Source organism: Lissotriton helveticus, chromosome 12 (genome assembly GCF_964261635.1).
Source record: "Lissotriton helveticus chromosome 12, aLisHel1.1, whole genome shotgun sequence".
Lineage (NCBI taxonomy): Eukaryota > Metazoa > Chordata > Amphibia > Caudata > Salamandridae > Lissotriton > Lissotriton helveticus.
This window is the reverse complement of record NC_136073.1, coordinates 908848728-908871787: the sequence shown is the minus strand read 5'-3', so window position 1 is coordinate 908871787 and position 23060 is coordinate 908848728. Positions and strand designations below refer to the sequence as shown.

Genomic DNA, 23060 nt, shown 5'->3' with positions numbered 1-23060 from the left:
GGGCGGTGGTACTTGATCTCACAACATCCATCATTATGAAGTGCGCCTGCTCTCTCTGAAAACTGCTTTCTACCTTCCCTCTGTTTTCTCTTTCTAGCTCTCGCTCTCTGTATGAATGTAGCGCCACACATCTTCGAGCTGCGCTCCCCCTCTCTTCACCTTGATCTGTGCCCTCTCTGCACATAGCTCCAAATATCTGCAGCTCTTTCTACTTCTCTCTACCTGGCACTCTCCTCTCTCCACCTGACACAGCACTGGGACCCTTTGCAGTACGCCCTAACCCAGGCCATTCCTCTATCTGACCTTGCAGTGACGTACACTGGCTCTCATCCTGTTGTTGGGTGGCCCCTTCTCTCTTCCACTTTTGCCACGTGTAGACACCACAATCTCTTCGGAGTATGTGTTGGGGCGCATTGTGGGGAATGCTTAGTCTTTCCCTTGTTGGTCTGGGTTTTCAGGGCTCAAATATTTGGCCCCTAATTGGTGACTTAAGAAAGCAAAAGTAAATGGTCCTGATCCCTGCTCGCAGCCCCCCAAAGTATCTGGGTGGCCCTGGAGTCAACGCTCTTGGACTGGGCAGATTGAGAGCTATCACCGCATGTATCTAGTCATATGCCAGCAGGCGCACTGTCCGCATTCTGGTGATCAGTGGGCAATGTTTTATATATTTACCTACAATCATTTAGGCTTTCCTCCAGGATTGCTGGCCCCAGGTCCCTGAACATGCACTGATCTGAGGGTCTTGCCAGGTTTTTCAGGAACCTACACTTCCAGAAAGTGTTCTGCAGGTTTTGGGAATGAGGTATTGTACTTTGTCTAGGTAAAGCCTCGAAGGGATCTCATGGTACAACACAGGCTCCCTAATGCGGTACCAAACGTGTCCAATTTATTTTATCAACAACTGGGTACCAAACAGAAAGCATGACAAAACAAATGTATAACAATTAATCTGTTCACGCAATATCGGTATACGAAATAGGATTTCAGATTCTTAAGTTATTGACTGAAACTGTCTTGATCTATTAGAAGTCATCAGGACAGACTCCTTCTGTGTGTATTCACAATTGCCATATTGAACCGTAAATCAATACTTCAAGTCCTGACACAATGGAGTCCTGATTTGGCAGCATTTAAAACGTGCATTACTCAGGGCGAATACTCTACCCTAGAGTTCTCAGTTCAGTGGACCCTGTAAACCTGACCAGAACTGTAAATATGTAAACCATATAATTTACGTACTCTTAATTCTATACGAGCCATACATTCATGTAAATTATGAGCCTAGCGGACAACCTGAGCCCTCAATACCTACATTACCTCTTGAGTAACCTCTTTTCTTTCCATCCAGTCCTAGCACAGTTTTATCCAGGAGCCTGCCGTCATCCACAGTTGCGGCTGCGCATATACCAACATCACGAGCCGATAAATTAATTAGTCTGAATCATTAATGCACTGTAGCATGTAGAAGAGTAGCTGAAAAGACACTGCTATTTGCTTTCAAAAGATAGTCATGTGCGTCCTTTCAATTCTTTAAAGAGACAATAACTTTTACTAAAATCATATTTTGAAAACGTGTTCACTTTATTGAACACAGCTTCACTTTGTCTCACCCTGTGCAGCAGAGACGCCTCATGGTGTCAGTAATCGGCCAGTTGTACTGAGACAACACTTAAACTACACCAAAGACCATGGAAAACCGTGGAAACAAGGTCACAGCCTGTCAGCCTTCTCTTGCTCCGGCCAAAGTCATTGTTGAATCTGCTTGAAACTGCTCAAGATGCGATGAAGAAGCTCACATAAGCCAGTTACGTCAAGGTCCAAACAATTTGAACCACAAGAAAGCATTGAGCTAGAGTAAAATCATCCAATACAACTCGATTTTATATCCAGAAAGATTTTTCTTCAATTGTCGTGTTGTGTAGAACACAAGAATTCAGTTCAACACCATGCAGCGATAGCACTTGCAATACAACGTTGCCTCAGATGTGATCTACAGTGAAACACATGTAATATATATGAAATAAATATTGCACCAATCTGATAGCAAAAGACTTTGTTTTTAGTTTTATATAGCGTGAACTCAACCCAAAGGTATCAGTGCGCTTTACATGAGCACCAGTTGCATTACATGAGGGCGCACTCATTTTGTTAGGCCCTCGAGATTGTGATCTGCCCAGAATCACAGGATGTTGAGCTGCCCTGCTGAGATTCATACCCGGTTTGGGCTTCGAGGTCAACCGCTCTGGGTGTTAGGCCACATCCCCTCCGTGCTCTGCCTCACTCCTCACCACAGAGTGCCACGCTCTTTCCTTTCTTCAGGACAGAATTTAAGACCTTTATGGTTTTGTTTTACAGCACTCCCCCTGGACATAGCCTGTGTCCTCTCGGCTCCAATCTCTTCAGTATTCGTCTACCCGTCCTGTCACCTTATCCTTCTCGACCCCCAGCCTCTGCTTTACTATGGTCAATACCCTCCGCATAATTCTGTGTTTTAAGTAGGGCTCCTGCTTTTATGGTATTTAACTTTCTTGACATTTCCTTCTGCGTTTATGTAGCTGAAACAAGTCTATTTTCATACTTATTGAGCAGATTGAAGTACTCTTACCCTGTTGCATGACCGGTTGCAATTATGTGAATACCTATAGATGATAAACCAATGCACTCTTATGAAATCATGCACCTCTACAGCTGTTTAATCCTTGTTAAGAACATTTCTCTTTTCATCTACGTTACCAGTCGATCCACATAGGAATTAATCTGACAGCTGTGACTAACAACACTTAAAATAACTTAGAAAACAACCTCATGTCTGTTTTTCAGTCATATTTAAAAATAAATACAAACCGGTAAGTTTCGTTTTTTTCTCTTTGTAAAAATCTTTTAAATTGAAACCTAGGAATATTAGTATTAAAGCCAATCAGTCAGGTTGTACTTATAAAGCGCCACTTGTCACCCAAGAGGGTATCCGGGCACTTGCTGCATTTTTGTCGAAGAGCCAAGTATCGAGACCATTCTTGAAGGAGTTCAGTGAGTGTGCAATGCAGAGATGGAGGGTAGGGTGGGGTGGTCCTAGGGTCTATGGCAAGATGGGATCCCCAGTTGCTGCGTATGCGAGGGATCTGTACAAGGGCGAGGTGTGTGGAGCAGAGGTTCCTGCGGGGTCGGTGGAAGTGCAGGAGGTGGTTCATGTATGCGGGTTCTTGGTCCTGGAGGGCTTTGAGGCGTGGGTGAGGAGTTTGAAATGGAATCTCTTCTGGACCAGGAGCCAGTGAAGTTACTTTAGGTGCTGGGTGATGTGTGTCCTCTGGGGCAGGTTGAGAATCAATCTGACGGCTGTGTTCTGCATCATCTGGAGTCTCTGCATGAGTTTGGGGGTGGTGCCTGCACAGTGCTTTGCTGTAATCCTGTCGCCTGGTGACGAGGGCCTGCGTCACCGTCTTCCTGGTGCTGGTGGGGAGCCACGTGAAACTTTTGCAGAGTATGCTGAGTAGACGGCATTGACCTGTCGTTTCATGGAGAGTTCGCTGTCGAGGATGATGCTGAGGTTGCGGGCGTGGTCATTCGCCGTGGGGGTGGGACAGAGATCCGAAGGACACCGGGAGTCATTCCAGAGAGTGGTATATTTACCAAAGATCAGAACTTCCGTTTTGTCTGTGTTGAACTTCAGGCAGTTGTCCTTCATCCAGGTTGAGACGTTCTTCATACAGTTCTGGAAGTTGGTCTTCGTCAAGGAGGGGTTGGTTGAATCAAGAGGAGGAGCTGAGTGGCGTCGGAGTAGGAGATGATTTTGATGTCATGTGATCTGGCAATGTCTGCAAATGGTGTCATGTAGATGTTGAAGTGGATTAGGCTGAGGGATGAGCTTTCGGGGACGCTGCAAATGGTGTGCTTGGCTTGCAATGTGAAGGGACGGAGGCAGACTCTCTGGGTGCGTCCCGTAAAAAAAGGATGCCATCCATCTGAGGGCATTGTGTGTGTATTTGATCGATGAGTGTGTGGTGGGAGACGGTTTAGGTCCAGGAGGATAAGGGCGTCTGATTCTCCTCTGTCGAGTAGGGTGCAGATGTCATCTGTTGCGGCGATTGGAGCTCTCTGTTCTGTGGTTGGTTCTGAAGCCGGATTCAGAGGGATCCAGTAGGCTATTTCTCTCCAGGTGTTCAGTAAGTTGGAGGTTGATGGCCTTCTCCGGGACTTTGATGGGGAACGGGATCAGGGAGAGTGGACAGTAGTTCTGAAGCTCGCTGGCGTCTGCCGTCTCTTCTTGAGGTGGGTCTGACCTCGATGTGTTTCAAGGTTTCAGGAAAGTTGGCTCTGCTTATCGAGGTATTGAGAATGGTGGTGAGTTAGCAGCTGATCTAGTCTCTTCCGAGGTTGAAACGTCAGTGGGGGCAGGGGGTCAGTAAGGGCTCTTAAGTGGATGGAGTTCATATGAGTGATAGTGTACGGTGTGTTGAGTTGTTCCCATGCAGTGAGTGGGTGGTCTGCAGTGGTGTTTGAAGGGTTGCTGAAGAGATCGGAGGGTTGGGGATTGAAGTTTCTGTAGATGGTTGCTATGCTGTTGACTGGCAGGCAGGTCAACTCTGACAATGCTGAAGAGTTCCTTGGCATGGTTGGCGATGGTATCGATCTGGTGGGTCTTGGCATTCTTTTTTGCAACTTTGATCTGGCGGTGGTAGTCGTTGAGGACTGACATGAAGGTCGCTCGGTCGGTGCGGTTCCTGCTGGTGTGCCATCTTCTTTCCAGTTGTTTGCATCTGCATTTTGTTGTGCTGAGTTCCGGGTTGTACCATCTTGCTTGTTTGGAGGGTCTGTGTGTCTTGTCTGGTTTGGTGGAAGCGACTCAGTTGGCAGCACTGGTGATCTAGTCGTTGAAGTTCTGTACTGCTGGATCTACTTTGGTGGTGTTGTTGGGCTGTGTGGTGCTGAGGGCGTCAGTCTGTTGATCCTGAGTGAACTTGTAGCAGCTGCAGAAGTGGGTGCTGTTGCGGTTGTGGCGCACTGGCAGGTCTGACGAGGGTGGAGTGGTCCAACCAGGTGAGTTTCTAGGTGTGACTGTACCTGATTCTGTTGCTGGATGTGACGATGGGGTCCAGCGTGTGTCCTGCCTTGTGCGTGGGGTCAGTGACCACCTGTTTGAGGCCAATGTTGGGCAATCTTTCCAAGAGGTCGGTGTAGTTAGCGACAGAAGTTGCCCATGTGAAAGTTGAGGTCTCCCAGGAATACGTAGTAGCAAGTTGATGAATTCAGTGACGGTGTCGCTGAGGTCAGTTCTTGGTCCTGGCAGTCGGTACGCGAATGTGCCTTTGATGGGGTGGTATCGCCGGTGCAAGCAGGAAATTCATCTGTTCCATGATTGACGTGATTTCGTTCATGACGGTGATGGTGCAGGTGATTGAATCCTTGTGTACGACGGTGATGCCGCCACTGTGTCTGTTGGTGTGGTCGCTGTGTTTCATCTTGTAGTCGATGGGTGTTGCCGTGGCAATGTCCGTGGTCAATGGGGTGGTGAGCCAGGTATCTGTATTGAAGGTCAAGTCGGGGTGAGAGCAGAGGCAGTGTCTCAGATTTCTTTGGTGTTTTTTGCAGAGAGATCTGGCATTGATCAGGGGGCATCTGAGTTGTTCCAGGATGGTCTCGGACTCTGGGTTGGCGTGGCGCTTGCTGCTGGGGTGGAGGTGAACCGGCAGTGAAGGCAAGTGAAAGGTCCTGCTGTGGAGCGCGGTGATGTGGGACAGCAGTGGTTGTGTCTGGGATCCATGGCACGATGGTCTGCGGCTGAGTACCTGTGGGATTTTAGATGGCTAGGGCTCCTGGTGCTGGATGCCGACGGCTGCAGATGGGCTTGCCTTTGGCGTACCCGCTGCATGCCTCTGTGCAGCGGCCTCCTTAAGTAATCCTGTGAGGTGGGAGGAGCTGGCCGGAGCTGGCCGGAAGGCAGGAGGACAGCTAGCGAACAAGGGCTGGAGCAGTAAAAACGGTGCAAAATGATGCAAATTGCAAAAAAATAAGAAGACCCAAAAGTAAACGAAAGAAAAAAGCTTTACAGATACCAATTAAAACTAAACAATTATTGGCTAACACAGTGCTGAGACCAGCAGGTGGTCACCTGACCTCGGGAGTGAGCTGGAACTTGCGGCTTCGGGACTGCACGCGATGTGGCCGTCATACGGAGCTGTGCAGTGGAGGGAGCGGTGCAAGACCATGGGGTCATAGGCTACTTGCTCCATCCATTTCTCAGACCCAATACATCCCTCCATTTCATGTGAGACTGTATGCTTCAAATGTTCTTGTTGTAGCTGTAAAAATCTTCCAGGAGATCGCTAAACCTTACACTCCGTACTGTATCCTGACTAAGCATGGGTGTAAAATCCGTTCCGCTCGCGGATTTTGTGGATTTTCGGTAAATTCGCAATCCGCGAACTCTCGCGAACTTGCCGAAAATTCGTAAAATCCGTGCGAAGCGGATTTTTTGCTTGGTCGCACTTGCCAACTAGAATACTATACAATTTCGCGGGAGTAAACACTCGCGAACACGTAGATGCGGCGGGCAGCGACAATCTCGCAATTGCGAGATTGCAAAATTTGCAATTTCGCACAAGAAATCCACCAGCAGGCAGCATAAACCTTGAAAATTATGATTTTTATCAGAATAACTCCTCAGGTTGACATTTGCCCGCACTTTTTCTTTGCAAGGAGTCCATTTTGGGGGGTGGGAGGAAGGAAGTGCCCCACAGTCTCCAACTTCCTGTTCCTGTCCACCAGGCTCCTCCCAGTGCTTTCTTCATGTGCTGGTCACTTTGATTTGGATCTTGACCTGGAAGGATTACTTTTTGTGGATGCTGCTGGATATTTGGATTTTTGCAAAACTGAAAGCACTCAGCAGGTGCAAAAGTTCAATCTTATCATTAGTAACCATTCCCTGTAGTGCTTCCTGAGGGGCCCCTTCAGAGTTTATTTGCCTACTTGCAACTATTCTATGACTCTGCTCTGACCCTCACAGAAGGCTCAGAGAATAGCTACAAGTATACAACAAAGGTCCTGTTAAAAAAATTACACTGCAACAGAAAGCAATTACAGACAAAACTGAAAGCACTCAGCAGGTGCAAAAGTTCAATCTTATCATTAGTAACCATTCCCTGTAGTGCTTCCTGAGGGGCCCCTTCAGAGTTCAGTTGCCTACTTGCAACTATAGGCCACAAAGGTCCTGTGAAAAAAAAGTGCACTGCAACAGAAAGCAAATTACAGATAAGGAAGCAGGTGCCAGCCAGACTGGAAGTTTAAATTCAGTGACACATTAATCAACCCCAAATTAATTCATGTCAGTTGAAGCAGGGCAGGTGTGCTTGCTTTTTTTCACCCCCATAATCTACAGTGATAAACCAACCAGAGGGTGGCAGTGATGTACCAGAGGGTGGCATGGGTGTACCAGAGAGTGGCAGTGGTGAAACAGAGGGTGCTGTGAACCTGTGATGATGAACCAGATGTAGAAACAACATAGTCGCGGCCGTTGCGAGCCGACAAGTAAGTTCGCAATTGCAAACTGGTACAGAACCCTCGCGAACTGGCAGAAATCCTTGCGAACACAAAAAAAAAATCCGCGAGAGTTCGCGGATTTTGCGGATTGCGAATCCGTAAATACGCAAGTTCGCGGATTGCCAATTCGCAAAATCCGCCCATGCTTAATCCTGACCACCAGTCTACCTCCTCTATTAATATGCGTTTTTCAAACTCTTGTTCTCCTTTTTACAATGTCAGCTTTCTCCGTGGGATCCTGAAGTGAGGGAACTCCGTTCTGAATGTTTTCTCCAAATTGGAGACTATTCCAAGGCCATCCTGGATCTGAAACCAACCACTAAACTGCGCAACGACAACAGGGCGGCATTCTTAAAGCTCAGCAAGTTGTACTACACCATGGGCGAGCACGAAGAATCTCTCAAGTAAGCAGTTTATGTTTTCTCCACTCAGTACTTGCGTTATTTTCATATTTCCACTCGCCTGTTTCTGCTTCGGAATGTGGAAGTCTTCGTGGATATGGTGTGGTCTGTTCAGTGGTCATGATCTGTTTTTTAGGTCGAGCGTCAGCGAAAGACCTATTGTCAGCCGTATTTGGGAATGTGGACACGAGAGGGTGCACGAGCGCAGATTTGACCTTGTGGGCGCGCACGGCGCCGTGCCCCTCGTGCCTCACATTCCCGTGCGCACACACCAAGCCCCCACACCCCTGAACACACACCACACAGGCACATGTACACACGCTGCCGCCCCCCCACCACACACACACATACACGCAGGCAGGCACACACACAGGTACAACACACGCAGGCACATGCAAGCGCGCCCCCCCCGGCGTACATACACACAAACGCGCACACACACACTCCCTCCATCACTGCTTTTTTTAGGGCTGGCACCTGCGACGCAATCGCGAAGCGATTGTCGCTCTGCGAGCCTTATGTGTGTGCGCGCTTTTCTCCTTCGCATCACGAGTACAGGCGATCTGCCGCCTCCTTTTCGGGCACCTAGAGTTTGCAAAGTCCGCATACTATTGCATGTACTAATTGTGAACAGCTTGCCAACACCACGTGCCAATACATAAACACCACTTTCCTTCTCAAAGTAAAGATGCGCCTTGTCCACGTGCACCCCCTTATCTTGGCAAAGGCACTGTGTCTGAAGCCGTTTTACTACGACTCTGGTTGCTTTTTCATATTTCTGCACCTAAACACGCGTTCAGCAGTACGTTTGCAACAAAAACAACTTTACTAAGTATTTGGACAGTTTAACCCCAACCACCCCACTTACAAGCTCACGCGCACACACTCACAGCCCGTTTCCCCCCACCCTTAACCACCCCACTCACAAGCTCATGTGCACACAACACCCCCCCACCCACCCCACCCACCCCACTCACAGCCTCACACGCACACACACAGCCACGCACACCCCCTTACCCCACGATGTCTTCATCGGCATACTGCAGCGTCTCCGTCTTGATTACAAGAGCCCCCTAAAGTCTGCCTCGCCGCCACTGTGCACGAGCCGCAGATCCAGGAACCGCGCATGCGCCAACAGCCCTTGCGCTCCTAGCCCCCCCCTCTGTCTCCTCCCCCGCCCGGATGTGGGGCACAGGTGCCGCGATGCTTATTTGTGGGAGCTGGACGATTTTTACCCAGGGATATGCAATGTATGAAGACCCGGACACAAATCTACTCAATTTGGACGGTACAGTTGAAATAATTCTCTCATTTACTTAGCTAAAATGAAAACACCAGGGATACAGAATTGTGTTTTGGCAAATATGAAATGGGGATCTAGACATGTCTCTATCGAAAGATACAAGGAAATTACTACCGGACTTTGATGGTAGTTATGGGAACTTAAACCATCACATGTTTCTGCCTATTGTGCCAAAGCACTCTCCCGTCATTTTACACGCTGCACACTTCAACTTACTTTTTTCTGAAACATTCATTTTTCTTTCTGTTTTATCTGTAAACTCTCACTTCCTCATGCCGTTTACCCCGGCCTCAACATTTTTTAACATATAAAATGTTACTTTTATCCATTGTTAATCCAAGGCTGAAAGACATACTATTAATACATTTCATGAGAATAATTTCTTTCCACATAGCCGTCAACCACAGTTTTGCAATTAAGAGGCCTCGCTACTGTCCGAATCCATGGTACTCCTTTTATCAACCTAAAAACGCGTCATTCAGTATTCGAGCCTGTGAGGTGCGGATAACACCCAGCTCCCTACAGCTATTCCTTGCAGTCTTTAGTAGGAGTCAAAATTGACATGAGACAAATAGATCTCTCGATCAAGTATGCTAATCGCCAGAGTCGTCATGCTGTTGTTATTTTTACCGGAAAAATGCACCACACACCCAGATCTTGGCAGGATGCGCTATTCTCTCCTCAGCCTATCATGCAAACGAATTTGGCCCCTGGTGCGATGGCACCTGTTGCACCTTCCTAAAGCTGGCACTGTTGACAGGCATTCTGTGACTTCTGTAGCAAAAAGTGATTACGAGTTATGCCTCATGCCATCATTGTCTAATATTTAAGGACATGTAGAATTATAGTTCTCTTACCTACATTATTACGCATCAAAAAGACATGTAGGAATCCCATGAGTTAAGGTGTGAACAAGACTTCACTTTACAGCCTAGATTATCTAAACATAAGGGCTACTTTACTCTACATATATCTCAAAAATCTTATCAAGTTGTATTTACTCCAAGTCTCGAGGTTCAATTCCCTTCTCATCCCATTATCTCATTGCTCGCCCTAACCACTTTATTTGTAACCATGAAGCCCACAGGGATCTTATGAATTTATATTTGATGGTGATAACCTTAAAACTGTGAAGAAATAGTTTGGTGACTCGGTGCACTGATGTGTCCACTGCGAGGATCCGTGTTTCCTCCCAAAGGCACAGGGTTCAATCCGGAGCAGGTCCACTCTGCCTTTAATCCATCTGAGGTTGATAAAATGAGTGCCATTGAGTTGGTTAGAAATAAGCATCTGTTGTCTGTCAACAGCGTCACCCGACCTTCCCAATGCCTGTATCAGTAATAGCTGCAGCAGTACAAATAGTATTGTCATGGAATTCTAGGGAGGTGATTATCAACAATGTTGATGTGACCTACTTATGCAGCTTCAGGAGTACTCCCGACTCCTGCAGTGGCCCGGACTAGTGCTGTGTTTTACTCCTGGAATCCAGGAGTACTGCACTAGTAAGGCACGCCTCTTCACAGATACACCTCTGTAAATGAAACCTTCAGGGGCATATTAGCAACGGGAGTACCGCCGCTATCCCGGCTCGTGCAGACCCCAATCACCCTATCCCCCGGCTTGCGCGCAGCCCCCCCCCCGCGGGAGCGCTCCCAAGTCGCGTGACAGTCGCGCGCGGCCCCGCTTCCTTCTGTAGGTCCCGTTAGTAGGGGCAGGATAGAGGCGGTGTCAGGTGCTTTCCGCCCCAGCCCCTCCGACACTTGGTGCACTGGGGTCTCCTGATCTCCAGTGTTTATGCAGAGAGGTGCTCAGCTGCTAAGAGTGGAACATGGTGCTTTCTAGAGGAGTGGCAGCTCCCCCCCTCTCTCCCGTCCTCCCTCACCCCACTTCCTATCAAGATTGTATACATATCTCATCGTGGCGCGCTACACTTGCATTCCCTGGGGAGGCAGTTGTGTGCATGTCCGAGAAGGGTTCTGCTGAAGCTTGGCTACAGACAAGTTTCATTTCAAGTATCGGACCCGGATCTTGGTTAGTGCCATGACATGGGCAGTTAAAAAACACTGACCGGCTGTGGCCAGGATGCCCCCGTGTCATGCCACGGTGGCACACCTCCCTGCCTGGCTTCACTGGCGACGAGCCTGGATAACGCATGGCTCGTGCGCCCGGGCCTCACACCACCACCATAACAGCCAAGTTCTCAGTTTGCCTATGTGTGACATTTTAATGTTTTCAGCATGATTGTGTGACTTTTCAATATATTACATGTGACATTTTGAATGACACTTTATAGCAAGTACAGCAAAACAGTTAACTCATGATTCAGATCTCGGGAAATCCTCCTCTTCTTCATTGTAATGTTTTTATTTAAAAAAGACAAAAAACTGCCTTGACATTACTGCCCTTGTTTGCAATTGGATCTATTACAGTTTAAGGCTGCACTTTCAGTAGGGGATTCGTAAAAGTGTGCGTTTATCAAATATAGATGTCGTTCAACATATCCCTCCCCCTCCAATAAAAACAAGCATTTGCAATGCCATAGGTCACGCATTGTTAAAGTTTGAGTTATTGGCATTGTAAATGACAATGCCTTTTATTCATTTGCATCGGTGCGTAAACAAGCACTTTGTACTTATAGTCCATGCTTATAAGAAGCAAGGCTGGCAGTCTCTTTTACTACCAGCCTTACTCATCGTAAGCAAGGACTATACGTTCAAAGTGCGTGTCTATGCACCGATTGCAGGTTTTAAAAACAAATAAATAAAAGGCATTGTCATTTACAATGCTAATAGCTCAAACTTTAATAATGCGAGACCTATTGCATTGTAAATGCTTGTTCAGACTTGGTTTTGTCCTTTAGTAGGAGAGGAGATTTGATTTATGTAGCAATTAATCCTGAGGCATCATCACATGTTTTCATGGCCGATGACTCTGAACACCTTCCTGTATTAGTCTTTGTGCTGTTATTAGGTGATGCAGGTATGTTTTAAGCCTAAGGCTGGCCCTGCATTTCTGACATTAACTTTGAATTTACTGATTGTTAATTGTAATTGTATGATGTAATTCAGGCCTTCTGTAGCCAATTTTAGCACACCAGCTGGTGACTTGATGTACAAACGTCTGGTCATTAAACCATATACTCGGATTGCCTCTAGTCCAAGTATTGAGTGTGTATCTGATTTAATGCTCTAAAGTCTAGGGAGTACACAAATGTATTTAGATTTTCTGTTTATTATTCAGTCAGGTCCGTGAGTGTCTAAAGCTCGACCAGGATGACAAAGACTGTTTCAGTCACTACAAACAAGTGAAGAAGCTTTCCAAGCAGCTCGAGTCGGCAGAGGAGCTGATCAAGGAGCAGAGGTGAGGGCTCCTGTGGCTGGAAGATTGTATGTACCGTAGAATGGGCTGGTGGCAGCCGAAGGGCTTCACTGCATTTACCACTGGTTCAGACCAGCTTTTGTAATGTACTCAGCAGTGTACCGATGACAGCAAAACCCAGGCATGTCATAAAACGCACAACTGAGTTCATGGCAGCACAAACATTGCGTCAAATAACACACTGGAGGTCACCCAGATGCTCAACACAAGTGGTAACTCGAGATACCTTTGAATAGGGAAGCGCACTGCTGACGTGGCTGGATGCGGGGTCTCAGTGTGGCTTACAAGCTGCTTTGGAGGGGTGAAGCAGGTTAGGGAGATGGTTGGGCTCAAGACTTGCAACTTTCCACTTTAAATCTCGTGTTTTGTAGAAAATTACTGTAGAAAATAACTTGGATTTCTTTCTGAGGGGCGGTTGAACAATATGCAAAGAGTTGATTTTGATGATAGTCAATAAAGACGTCGTCTTCCACTCTATATATACTTCATGTGTATACTTAAATGCGTTGCCCTAAGCGGGACGGGTAGGCCCAGAAGGAGATCCCGTGTACACAGTGTCACTGGAACCAAGCTGTACCCCCCGGCTGATGAGTCCATAAGAAGGGCAAAACCGGTCTTAAGTTGCTTGTGTTTTGGTTCAGGGAGGACATGGCCAGACAATTTGAGCAGAACTGTTCTAATTAGAGAAGGGACAAGACTGATTAGCATATGGCTGGGTCCAGTCTGAGGTGGCACGGTGTCCACAATAACAATAGATTGGACTGCAGACCCCAATAATTACCAATGGCGGAGATTGATTTAAGCATTCATCTATCGCTTTTTGTATACTCCTGTGTGTAATATGATGTGCACATATGTGAAGCTAAATCACGTGTACAGTCTTAATCATATCTTCTCACACGTCTTTACTCCCCATCATATCCTCATTTTTGTAATCTGGCCTCAGCTCCGCCTCACGGATCACACTTTGTTCAGCACTTTATGTCTGAGATGCTCCTGCACCAATCAGTGAGTACAATGTAAAGTGCTCCCACATTGTTGGAAGCTAGTTCTGCTCTGTATTGAACAACTACAATAAATATGGTAAAATTATAGAAGAGAGAATTCCCGCCCAAGACAGTGCTTACACAGTTTGCTTAGGTGTCAAGTCTTGATCAAAATTGTCTCTTTAATCACTAAATGCTCCTTTATATGTAGATATGACGAAGCCATTGAAAAATACCAAGCTGCTGTGAAAACTGAGCCAAATGTAGCCGTCTACGCCACCAAGGCTAAGGAAAGGATCTGCCATTGTCTGACCAAGGTAAGGCTTTGTGGAAAATGTACTCTGCTCCGAACTCATCACAGGTGTGGGTTATTGACTATGTAAGGCAAGACTGCGGGTAAAAGAATCTGCCAGTGCCTACAAAACGTAAGGCTGTACGTAAAGTAGATGGCGCTTACTGTATATGGAAAATCTGCACTTAAAAGTATCTACCAGTGTCTGATGAAGGTGTGACCCTACATAAAGTTGCTGGCTTGGACTCCGAGAGAAGGCTGTGTTTGCAGGTATTTCCCTTTATCCAGCGCAGGGTGAGATTTTATAAGAATTTCAGTAGAAATTACCCCAAGAGCGTGAAGCAGTGCCCTTGCTGAGGTCCTTTTCACTCCCAAGCATGAGTGGCTGGATGAGGGTTATTCCCAACCAGAGAAAGATGAGAACCCAGTGCAGCGCCAGACAAGTCGGTACGGGTGATATGGGCCAGGAGCAGAATGTGCCGTAGGCGTCCGACACGGGGATGTACTCTTACCATCATGACACCCTTGGTGATGTCCAGAAACGCCGCATAAGAGTTAGACCATCCCCAGAAGTTATTTGGGGATGATGCTGCAAACATGGCTCAAAATATCAATACATAGAATGTTGGCGGGGTTTTAAAATGAATGCTCTTTGTTTATTTAGGAAATTGCATTTTTATGGAAATGGTTGTTGAAGCGCTTTGTTTTATAATCGAACAGCAATTCAGCCTTGGGAGTTAATGTTGCTTACGTAAATGCCTGCTTACCTCCAGAAACAGCGCCAAGATGCTCCTTCCGGAGCGACCGTCGCGCTCTACAAATACAATCACAAATCACAAATGTCCAACCTTCTTCGGGAATGCTCATGGATTCAACAGTACATTTCTTAACGGTGCCCGGATGCGCCATCCTCTGAAACCCGTCACGTAAACGGGCAGGGACCGCCTAAGAGAAATGCAGAGTCTGCGTTCCTTTCCTGGCACAGAGAAGACCCTAGAAGGATTAAGCTTAGATATTTCCTGGCGATAGAGTGATCAGCAACTTGAGGAACACACAAAATCTAAACCTATGAAATCATTTTGTGAAAATTGCTGCACCCACACCCCTATAAAAAAAAATATAATTGGGCCCTGGGGGATAGGATCCCTGGTGCTTAGAAAGGCTTGTGGAAGGCCCCATTTACCACATTTCCTCTCCTGGGGATGAGGTTTCTGGGGCCCCAAAACGGGCTGTGGGAGGGGGAAAACACTAATGAACCCTAAACAAATTATTAATTTAATTGCATGATCCCCCACCCCATCTATTTTTTCCCAGAGAGGGGGGCCTAGGCCCCCTTCACAGGACATAAGGGGGCAGCGTATCCCTACCCTGCCTCTTATATTTCGTTTTATTACTTCAGGACTAGGAACAAAGTCTCTGAGTCCTGTAACTTTGTTCTCATTGTCGCTCTCAGCCAAGCAGAGCGCTCGCTCCCGTGGGAGTCTGACTCCCGCATGAGCGAATGGGCCCAAGGAAAAAAGCTCAATGAGCCAATCGGAACGCTCTGTTATTTTCAAAATTCGGTTTATGGGACTTTCGCGAGAGTCCGTCAGACTGAACAGTCCAGGTATACAATTATTTTTTAACCATAATTTTGTAAAAACTTCTAAACGGATTTACACCAAATCGCAAAAGGCACAATCTGCGGCCAAGATCCCGCTTCCTTCCAAATTGGTGTCATTCAGTTCAGCAGGTTTTGCTGCCTAAAGAAGTCGATGCAAAATACATGGGGACATTTGCTTTTGGTGCCCCTTTTTCTCGGCCCCTGGTTGACGGATCACCCCGAAACTTTCCATGTAGGAGCGGAGGTGAATTAGTTTTCTTTTTGGTTTTTTTGGGAAAGTTTCATGAAAATTCACCAAACAGCGCCAAAGTTATTAGCAACGGAAAAAAGCTTTGTCTATGGAAAAGCAATCCTAACTATAAATATAACTGTATTAAGTTCAAAATAAAATCTTTAAGCGGGTGTGCGGTGAGTGGGGTCCAAGGAAGTCAAAAGGTGAGAAATGCTGCTTTCCCCTTTAATTCTATACATTGCTGCCCCCTGGCTCCCATCATTCTCCCCTTTCCCTCTGACTCCCTTCATTCTCCCCTTTCCCTCTGACTCCCTTCATTCTCCCCTTTCCCTCTGACTCCCTTCATTCCCCCCCCTTTCACTCCGACTCCCATCGTTCTCTCCTTTCACTCCGACTCCCATCGTTCTCTCCTTTCACTCTGGCTCCCATCGTTCTCCCCTTTCACTCCTACTCCCATTGTTCTCTCCTTTCACCACTCTCACTCCCATCGTTCTCCCCTTTCACTCCGACTCCCATCATTCTCCACTTTCACTCAGACTCCAATCGTTCTCCCCTTTCACTCTGACTCCCATCGTTCTCCCCTTTCACTCCGACTCCCATTGTTCTCTCCTTTCACCACTCTCACTCCCATCGTTCTCCCCTTTCACTCCGACTCCCATCATTCTCCCCTTTCACTCTGACTCCCATCGTTCTCCCCTTTCACTCTGACTCCCATCGTTCTCCCCTTTCACTCTGACTCCCATTGTTCTCTCCTTTCACCACTCTCACTCCCATCGTTCTCCCCTTTCACTCTGACTCCCATCGTTCTCCCCTTTCACTCTGGCTCCCATCATTCTCCCCAGGGGCGGCTCTAGGCTCATGGCGGCCCCAGGCAGGGAGCGTAGGTAGGGGACCCCGGAAGAGGGGGTCCGGGCGGGGCGGAGCGCGGAGGCCAGTGAAGAGGGGTGGTCAGGGTGTTTGGAAGTGGAACAGAGCTGGAGGCCACCAAATCCCTGCCAGGGGCCGCCACGCAAATATGTATCCATCCTCAGAAGATTATTATATTAAGGATATATATATTGGCGTGGTGGCCCCTGGGGTTTGGTGGCCCTGTGCAGGTGCACATGCCTAATGCCGCCCCTGATTCTCCCCTTTCACTCTGACTCCCATCGTTCTCCCCTTTCACTCTGACTCCCATCGTTCTCCCCTTTCACTCTCACTCCCATCGTTCTCTCCTTTCACTCTGGCTCCCATCATTCTCCCCTTTCACTCTGACTCCCATCGTTCTCTCCTTTCACTCTGGCTCCCATCGTTCTCCCCTTTCACTCCGACTCCCATTGTTCTCTCCTTTCACCACTCTCACTCCCATCGTTCTCCCCTTTCACTCCGACTCCCATCATTCTCCCCTTTCACTCTGACTCCCATCGTTCTCCCCTTTCACTCTGACTCCCATCGTTCTCCCCTTTCACTCTGACTCCCATCGTTCTCCCGTTTCACTCTGACTCCCATCGTTCTCCCCTTTGACTCCGACTCCCATTGTTCTCTCCTTTCACCACTCTCACTCCCATCGTTCTCCCCTTTCACTCTCACTCCCATCGTTCTCTCCTTTCACTCTGGCTCCCATCATTCTCCCCTTTCACTCTGACTCCCATCGTTCTCTCCTTTCACTCCGACTCCCATCGTTCTCTCCTTTCACTCCGACTCCCATCGTTCTCTCCTTTCACTCTGGCTCCCATCATTCTCCCCTTTCACTCTGACTCCCATCGTTCTCCCCTTTGACTCCGACTCCCATTGTTCTCTCCTTTCACCACTCTCACTCCCATCGTTCTCCCCTTTCACTCTCACTCCCATCGTTCTCTCCTTTCACTCTGGCTCCCATCATTCTCCCCTTTCACTCTGACTCCCATCGTTCTCTCCTTTCACTCCGACTCCCATCGCTCTCCCCTTTCACTCCGACTCCCATAGTTCTCCCCTTTCACTCCGACTCCCATCGCTCTCCCCGTTCACTCGGACTCCCATCGCTCTCCCCGTTCACTCGGACTCCCATCGTTCTCCCCTTTCGCTCTGACTCCCATCGTTCTCCCCTTTCGCTCTGACTCCCATTGTTCTCCCCTTTTGCTCTGACTCACATTGTTCTCCCCTTTCACTCCGACTCCCATCGTTCTCTCCTTTCACTCCGACTCCCATCGTTCTCTCCTTTCACTCCGACTCCCATCGTTCTCTCCTTTCACTCCGACTCCCATCGTTCTCTCCTTTCACAACTCTGACTCCCATCGCTCTCCCCTTTCACTCTGACTCCCATCGCTCTCCCCTTTCACTCTGACTCCCATCGCTCTCCCCTTTCACTCCGACTCCCATCGCTCTCTCCTTTCACTCTGACTCCCATCGTTCTCCCCTTTCACTCTGACTCCCATCGTTCTCCCCTTTCACTCTGACTCCCATCGTTCTCCCCTTTCACTCTGGCTCCCATCGTTCTCCCCTTTCACTCTGACTCCCATCGTTCTCCCCTTTCACTCTGGCTCCCATCGTTCTCCCCTTTCACTCTGGCTCCCATCATTCTCCCCTTTCACTCTGGCTCCCATCATTCTCCCCTTTCACTCTGACTCCCATCGTTCTCCCCTTTCACTCTGACTCCCATCGTTCTCCCCTTTCACTCTGACTCCCATCGTTCTCTCCTTTCACTCTGACTCCAATCGTTCTCCCCTTTCACTCTGGCTCCCATCGTTCTCCCCTTTCGCTCTGACTCCCATTGCTCTCCCCTTTCACTCCGACTCCCATCGCTCTCCCCTTTCACTCCGACTCCCATCGCTCTCCCCTTTCACTCCGACTCCCATCGTTCTCTCCTTTCACAACTCTCACTCCCATCATTCTCCCCTTTCACTCTGACTCCCATCGTACTCCCCTTTCACTCTGGCTCCCATCGTACTCCCCTTTCACTCTGACTCCCATTGTACTCCCCTTTCACTCTGACTCCCATCGTTCTCCCCTTTGACTCCGACTCCCATTGTTCTCTCCTTTCACCACTCTCACTCCCATCGTTCTCCCCTTTCACTCTCACTCCCATCGTTCTCTCCTTTCACTCTGGCTCCCATCATTCTCCCCTTTCACTCTCACTCCCATCGTTCTCCCCTTTCACTCCGACTCCCATCGTTCTCCCCTTTCGCTCTGACTCCCATTGTTCTCCCCTTTCGCTCTGACTCCCATCGTTCTCCCCTTTCACTCTGACTCCCATCGCTCTCCCCTTTCACTCCGACTCCCATCGCTCTCCCCTTTCACTCCGACTCCCATCGCTCTCCCCTTTCACTCCGACTCCCATCGTTCTCTCCTTTCACAACTCTGACTCCCATCGCTCTCCCCTTTCACTGCGACTCCCATCGTTCTCTCCTTTCACTCCGACTCCCATCGTTCTCTCCTTTCACTCCGACTCCCATCGTTCTCTCCTTTCACAACTCTGACTCCCATCGCTCTCCCCTTTCACTCTGACTCCCATCGCTCTCCCCTTTCACTCTGACTCCCATCGCTCTCCCCTTTCACTCCGACTCCCATCGCTCTCTCCTTTCACTCTGACTCCCATCGTTCTCCCCTTTCACTCTGACTCCCATCGTTCTCCCCTTTCACTCTGACTCCCATCGTTCTCCCCTTTCACTCTGGCTCCCATCGTTCTCCCCTTTCACTCTGACTCCCATCGTTCTCCCCTTTCACTCCGACTCCCATCGTTCTCTCCTTTCACAACTCTGACTCCCATCGCTCTCCCCTTTCACTGCGACTCCCATCGTTCTCTCCTTTCACTCCGACTCCCATCGTTCTCTCCTTTCACTCTGACTCCCATCGTTCTCTCCTTTCACAACTCTTACTCCCATTGCTCTCTCCTTTCACTCTGACTCCCATCGCTCTCCCCTTTCACTCTGACTCCCATCGCTCTCCCCTTTCACTCCGACTCCCATCGCTCTCTCTTTTCACTCTGACTCCCATCGTTCTCTCCTTTCACAACTCTGACTCCCATTGCTCTCTCCTTTCACTCCGACTCCCATCGCTCTCCCCTTTCACTCCGACTCCCATCACTCTCCCCTTTCACTCCGACTCCCATCGTTCTCTCCTTTCACAACTCTGACTTCCATCGCTCTCCCCTTTCACTCCGACTCCCATCGCTCTCCCCTTTCACTCCGACTTCCATCGCTCTCCCCTTTCACTCCGACTCCCATCGTTCTCTCCTTTCACTCTGACTCCCATCGTTCTCTCCTTTCACTCTGACTCCCATCGCTCTCCCCTTTCACTCCGACTCCCATCATTCTCCCCTTTCACTCTGATTCCCATCGTTCTCTCCTTTCACTCCGACTCCCATCGCTCTCCCCTTTCACTCTGACTCCCATCGTTCTCCCCTTTCACTCTGACTCCCATCGTTCTCCCCTTTCACTCTGACTCCCATCGTTCTCCCCTTTCACTCTGGCTCCCATCGTTCTCCCCTTTCACTCTGACTCCCATCATTCTCCCCTTTCACTCAGGCTCCCATCATTCTCCCCTTTCACTCTGACTCCCATCGTTCTCCCCTTTCACTCTGACTCCCATCGTTCTCCCCTTTCACTCTGACTCCCATCGTTCTCTCCTTTCACTCTGACTCCCATCGTTCTCCCCTTTCAGTCCGACTCCCATCGCTCTCCCCTTTCACTCCGACTCCCATCGCTCTCCCCTTTCACTCCGACTCCCATCGTTCTCCCCTTTCACTCCGACTCCCATCGTTCTCCCCTTTCACTCTGACTCCCATCGTTCTCCCCTTTCACTCCGACTCCCATTGTTCTCCCCTTTCACTCCGACTCCCATCGTTCTCCCCTTTCACTCCGACTCCCATCGTTCTCCCCTTTCACTCCGACTCCCATCGTTCTCCCCTTTCACTCCGACTCCCATCGTACTCCCCTTTCACTCTGGCTCCCATCGTTCACTCCTTTCACTCTGGCTCCCATCATTATACCCCTTTCACTCCTACTCCCATCGTTCTCCCCTTTCACTCCGACTCCCATCGTTCTCCCCTTTCACTCCGACTCCCATCATTCACTCCTTTCACTATGACCCGCATCATTATACCCCTTTCACTCTGGCTCCCATCGTTCTCCCCTTGCTTTGTGAGCTGCCTAGTTTGATACTGTCTTAGCTCCAAACATTACTGTTCGAGGCATGTGGGCTGCTAAATTCATATCTTTTGCATAGATCGCCGCCTAGTGTTGGGTCCGGATGATCGCACATTGTTGTCCTGGAAGAGTCTTCGAAGTATCCTGAGATAGGTGGCTCCTCCCCTGGACTACAGTGCGCATGGGCATCGGCTCCATCCCCAGATTGTTTTTTTCCGCCATTGGGTTCGGATGCGGTCTCGACGTCTCTCTGTCGGAACCGAGAAAACTAGCTTCTTTAAGGCCAAAAGGCTTTCGTTTCATTACGTCGGTATTGTTTGCGTACGGTCTCGAGTTCTTCCGTCTCTTTGAGTCGGAATATGCGGAGTCGTATCACTCTTCGGACATCGAGGCCTTCTCATCGCAACACGACCACAACTTTTCAACATGGAGCGGAGCCCGTTTAAATACTGTCCCGTCTGTGGGTCCAAATACCCACATATCGACGTGCACCCGGTCTGTAACAAATGCCTCTCGCCAGACCATAACGAGGACAACTGCATGGCCTGCTCCAGATTCAGGTCGAAGAAGACGCTCAAGCTTCGGCGCGCGGTGCGCCTTGAGGCCAGGCATGCGGCCCCGGCACCAGATAACATCTTCGGCGACCCGGGAGAAGAGGGCCTAAGCCATCATCTTGAAATCTCACCGGCCGCGACGGAGGTCGAGGCCGATCCCGAGGACAACGACGGGGTCGTGGATCAAGACCTTGAATACGTCGACGAGGTAGGGGACGTCGAAGAAGTTTATGGGGCCCCGGAAGATAGCTCAGGGGATGAGCTATGCCCCGAAAGTTACGCGGATCAGGCTCGGGTCACGGGATCGCCACTCGGCCTTACCCAAGACCCTGCACCGCAAGCCAAGGCCGCGCCTTCAGGCCCGGCCACGGACATACTTGCTACGCAGCCCGTATCGAAACCGAAACTGAAAGCATCGGTATCGACTACGCCTAAAATGGCCGACCCGAAATCGAAACCGAAACTACCGGATTCGAGTGCACCTAAGATGGCGGTCGTCCCACCAAAAACACCAAAGCCTGCTACCTCATCGGCTCCGTCGGCCTCCGGTCCACAGAAGTCGAAGAAAACTGTCGATTCGACAGTGCCGAAGTCATCGGCGGAGGAGGCATCCTCTAAGAAGGTCGTCCGGCACGGGTCGACCGGGGCGACGCCAGCAAAGTCCACAAAAGTCGGCGACAAGCATCCAGTGCCGACTGGGACGCCGTTAGTCGGACGCGTGGTTGAGACGGAGTCAGCAAAATCCCACGGATCGAAGAGCGGAGGCTCAACACATAGGTCCAAAGACTCTGTGTCTACGGATGCAGCATCGACGTCTAAGATTCCAAAGGGACCACAGGACGTCGGAACCGAAGGCAAGGTGAGGGCCTCCTCGTCGGCGCCAAGTGCCGCTGTGAGTGACGCATCCCTCATCGCCACTTCACTCCAAAGAATTCGGGATAAGGCCTCTGCGACGTCGGCTCCGGCGCCGTCGCACCAGAAGCCGATGGACATGCCGGCGAAGCCTGCTGGCAAGCTTCTATTCATTCTGCCGCCAAAGGAGGCACCAAAGGCCTTTGCGCCAAAGACGGCGCCAAAGACATCGGACTCTTCCACGTCTACTGGAATATTGGGGCGACAACTCGACTCAGGAGACGATTCTGAGCGTTTTATCGACGCGGACACGGGCAAGTTGACCCTTTACAAGCGGAAGATCACTTCCCAACCAGTGGACTCCTATGTTATCCCACTGAAGAAGAAAAGGCCTGCACAGGACGTTCCAGCCCTGGTTGAACCTATCCAGCCTCCTCCTAGAAGGAGTCCAACACCTTCCCCCGACCACTCTGAGGGAGAGGAATATGGACAAGATGACCAGTACACTTTCCCCATCAATGACCCCGATGCACAACAGGATTCCTATGACGACATAGGTGACCAGGGAATCCAACATGTGGGGCAAGACCCACAGCCTTTCAGTGCACGTGCATCCCCGACAGAGGACTCTGCAGGATTTCATGCACTCATTGAACGGGCAGCTGCTAATCATGATGTGGACATGCATGCTGACCCAGTGGAGGAAGATTTTCTATTTGACACTTTTTCAGTCTCTGAAAGGACTGTCAAGACACTTCCTATGCTCAAAGGTGTCCTTAAGCATGCAGCGGAAATCTTTAAAGAGCCTACCAGGGCGAGGGTGG

The 23060-nt window shown here is 49.3% G+C and overlaps 1 protein-coding gene across 1 annotated transcript in view; it reads left to right on the top strand.

Moving 5' to 3' along the window:
* The window catches only part of LOC144798673 (dnaJ homolog subfamily C member 3-like), a 139869-nt gene that overhangs the window by 74203 nt on the left and 42606 nt on the right, over positions 1-23060 (top strand). Inside the window, exons 6-8 of the mRNA XM_078669656.1 lie at positions 7756-7937; positions 12478-12597; positions 13813-13918. Of these exons, the coding sequence (XP_078525782.1) occupies positions 7756-7937; positions 12478-12597; positions 13813-13918 (408 nt within the window). The remainder of the gene's footprint in view (positions 1-7755; positions 7938-12477; positions 12598-13812; positions 13919-23060) is intronic.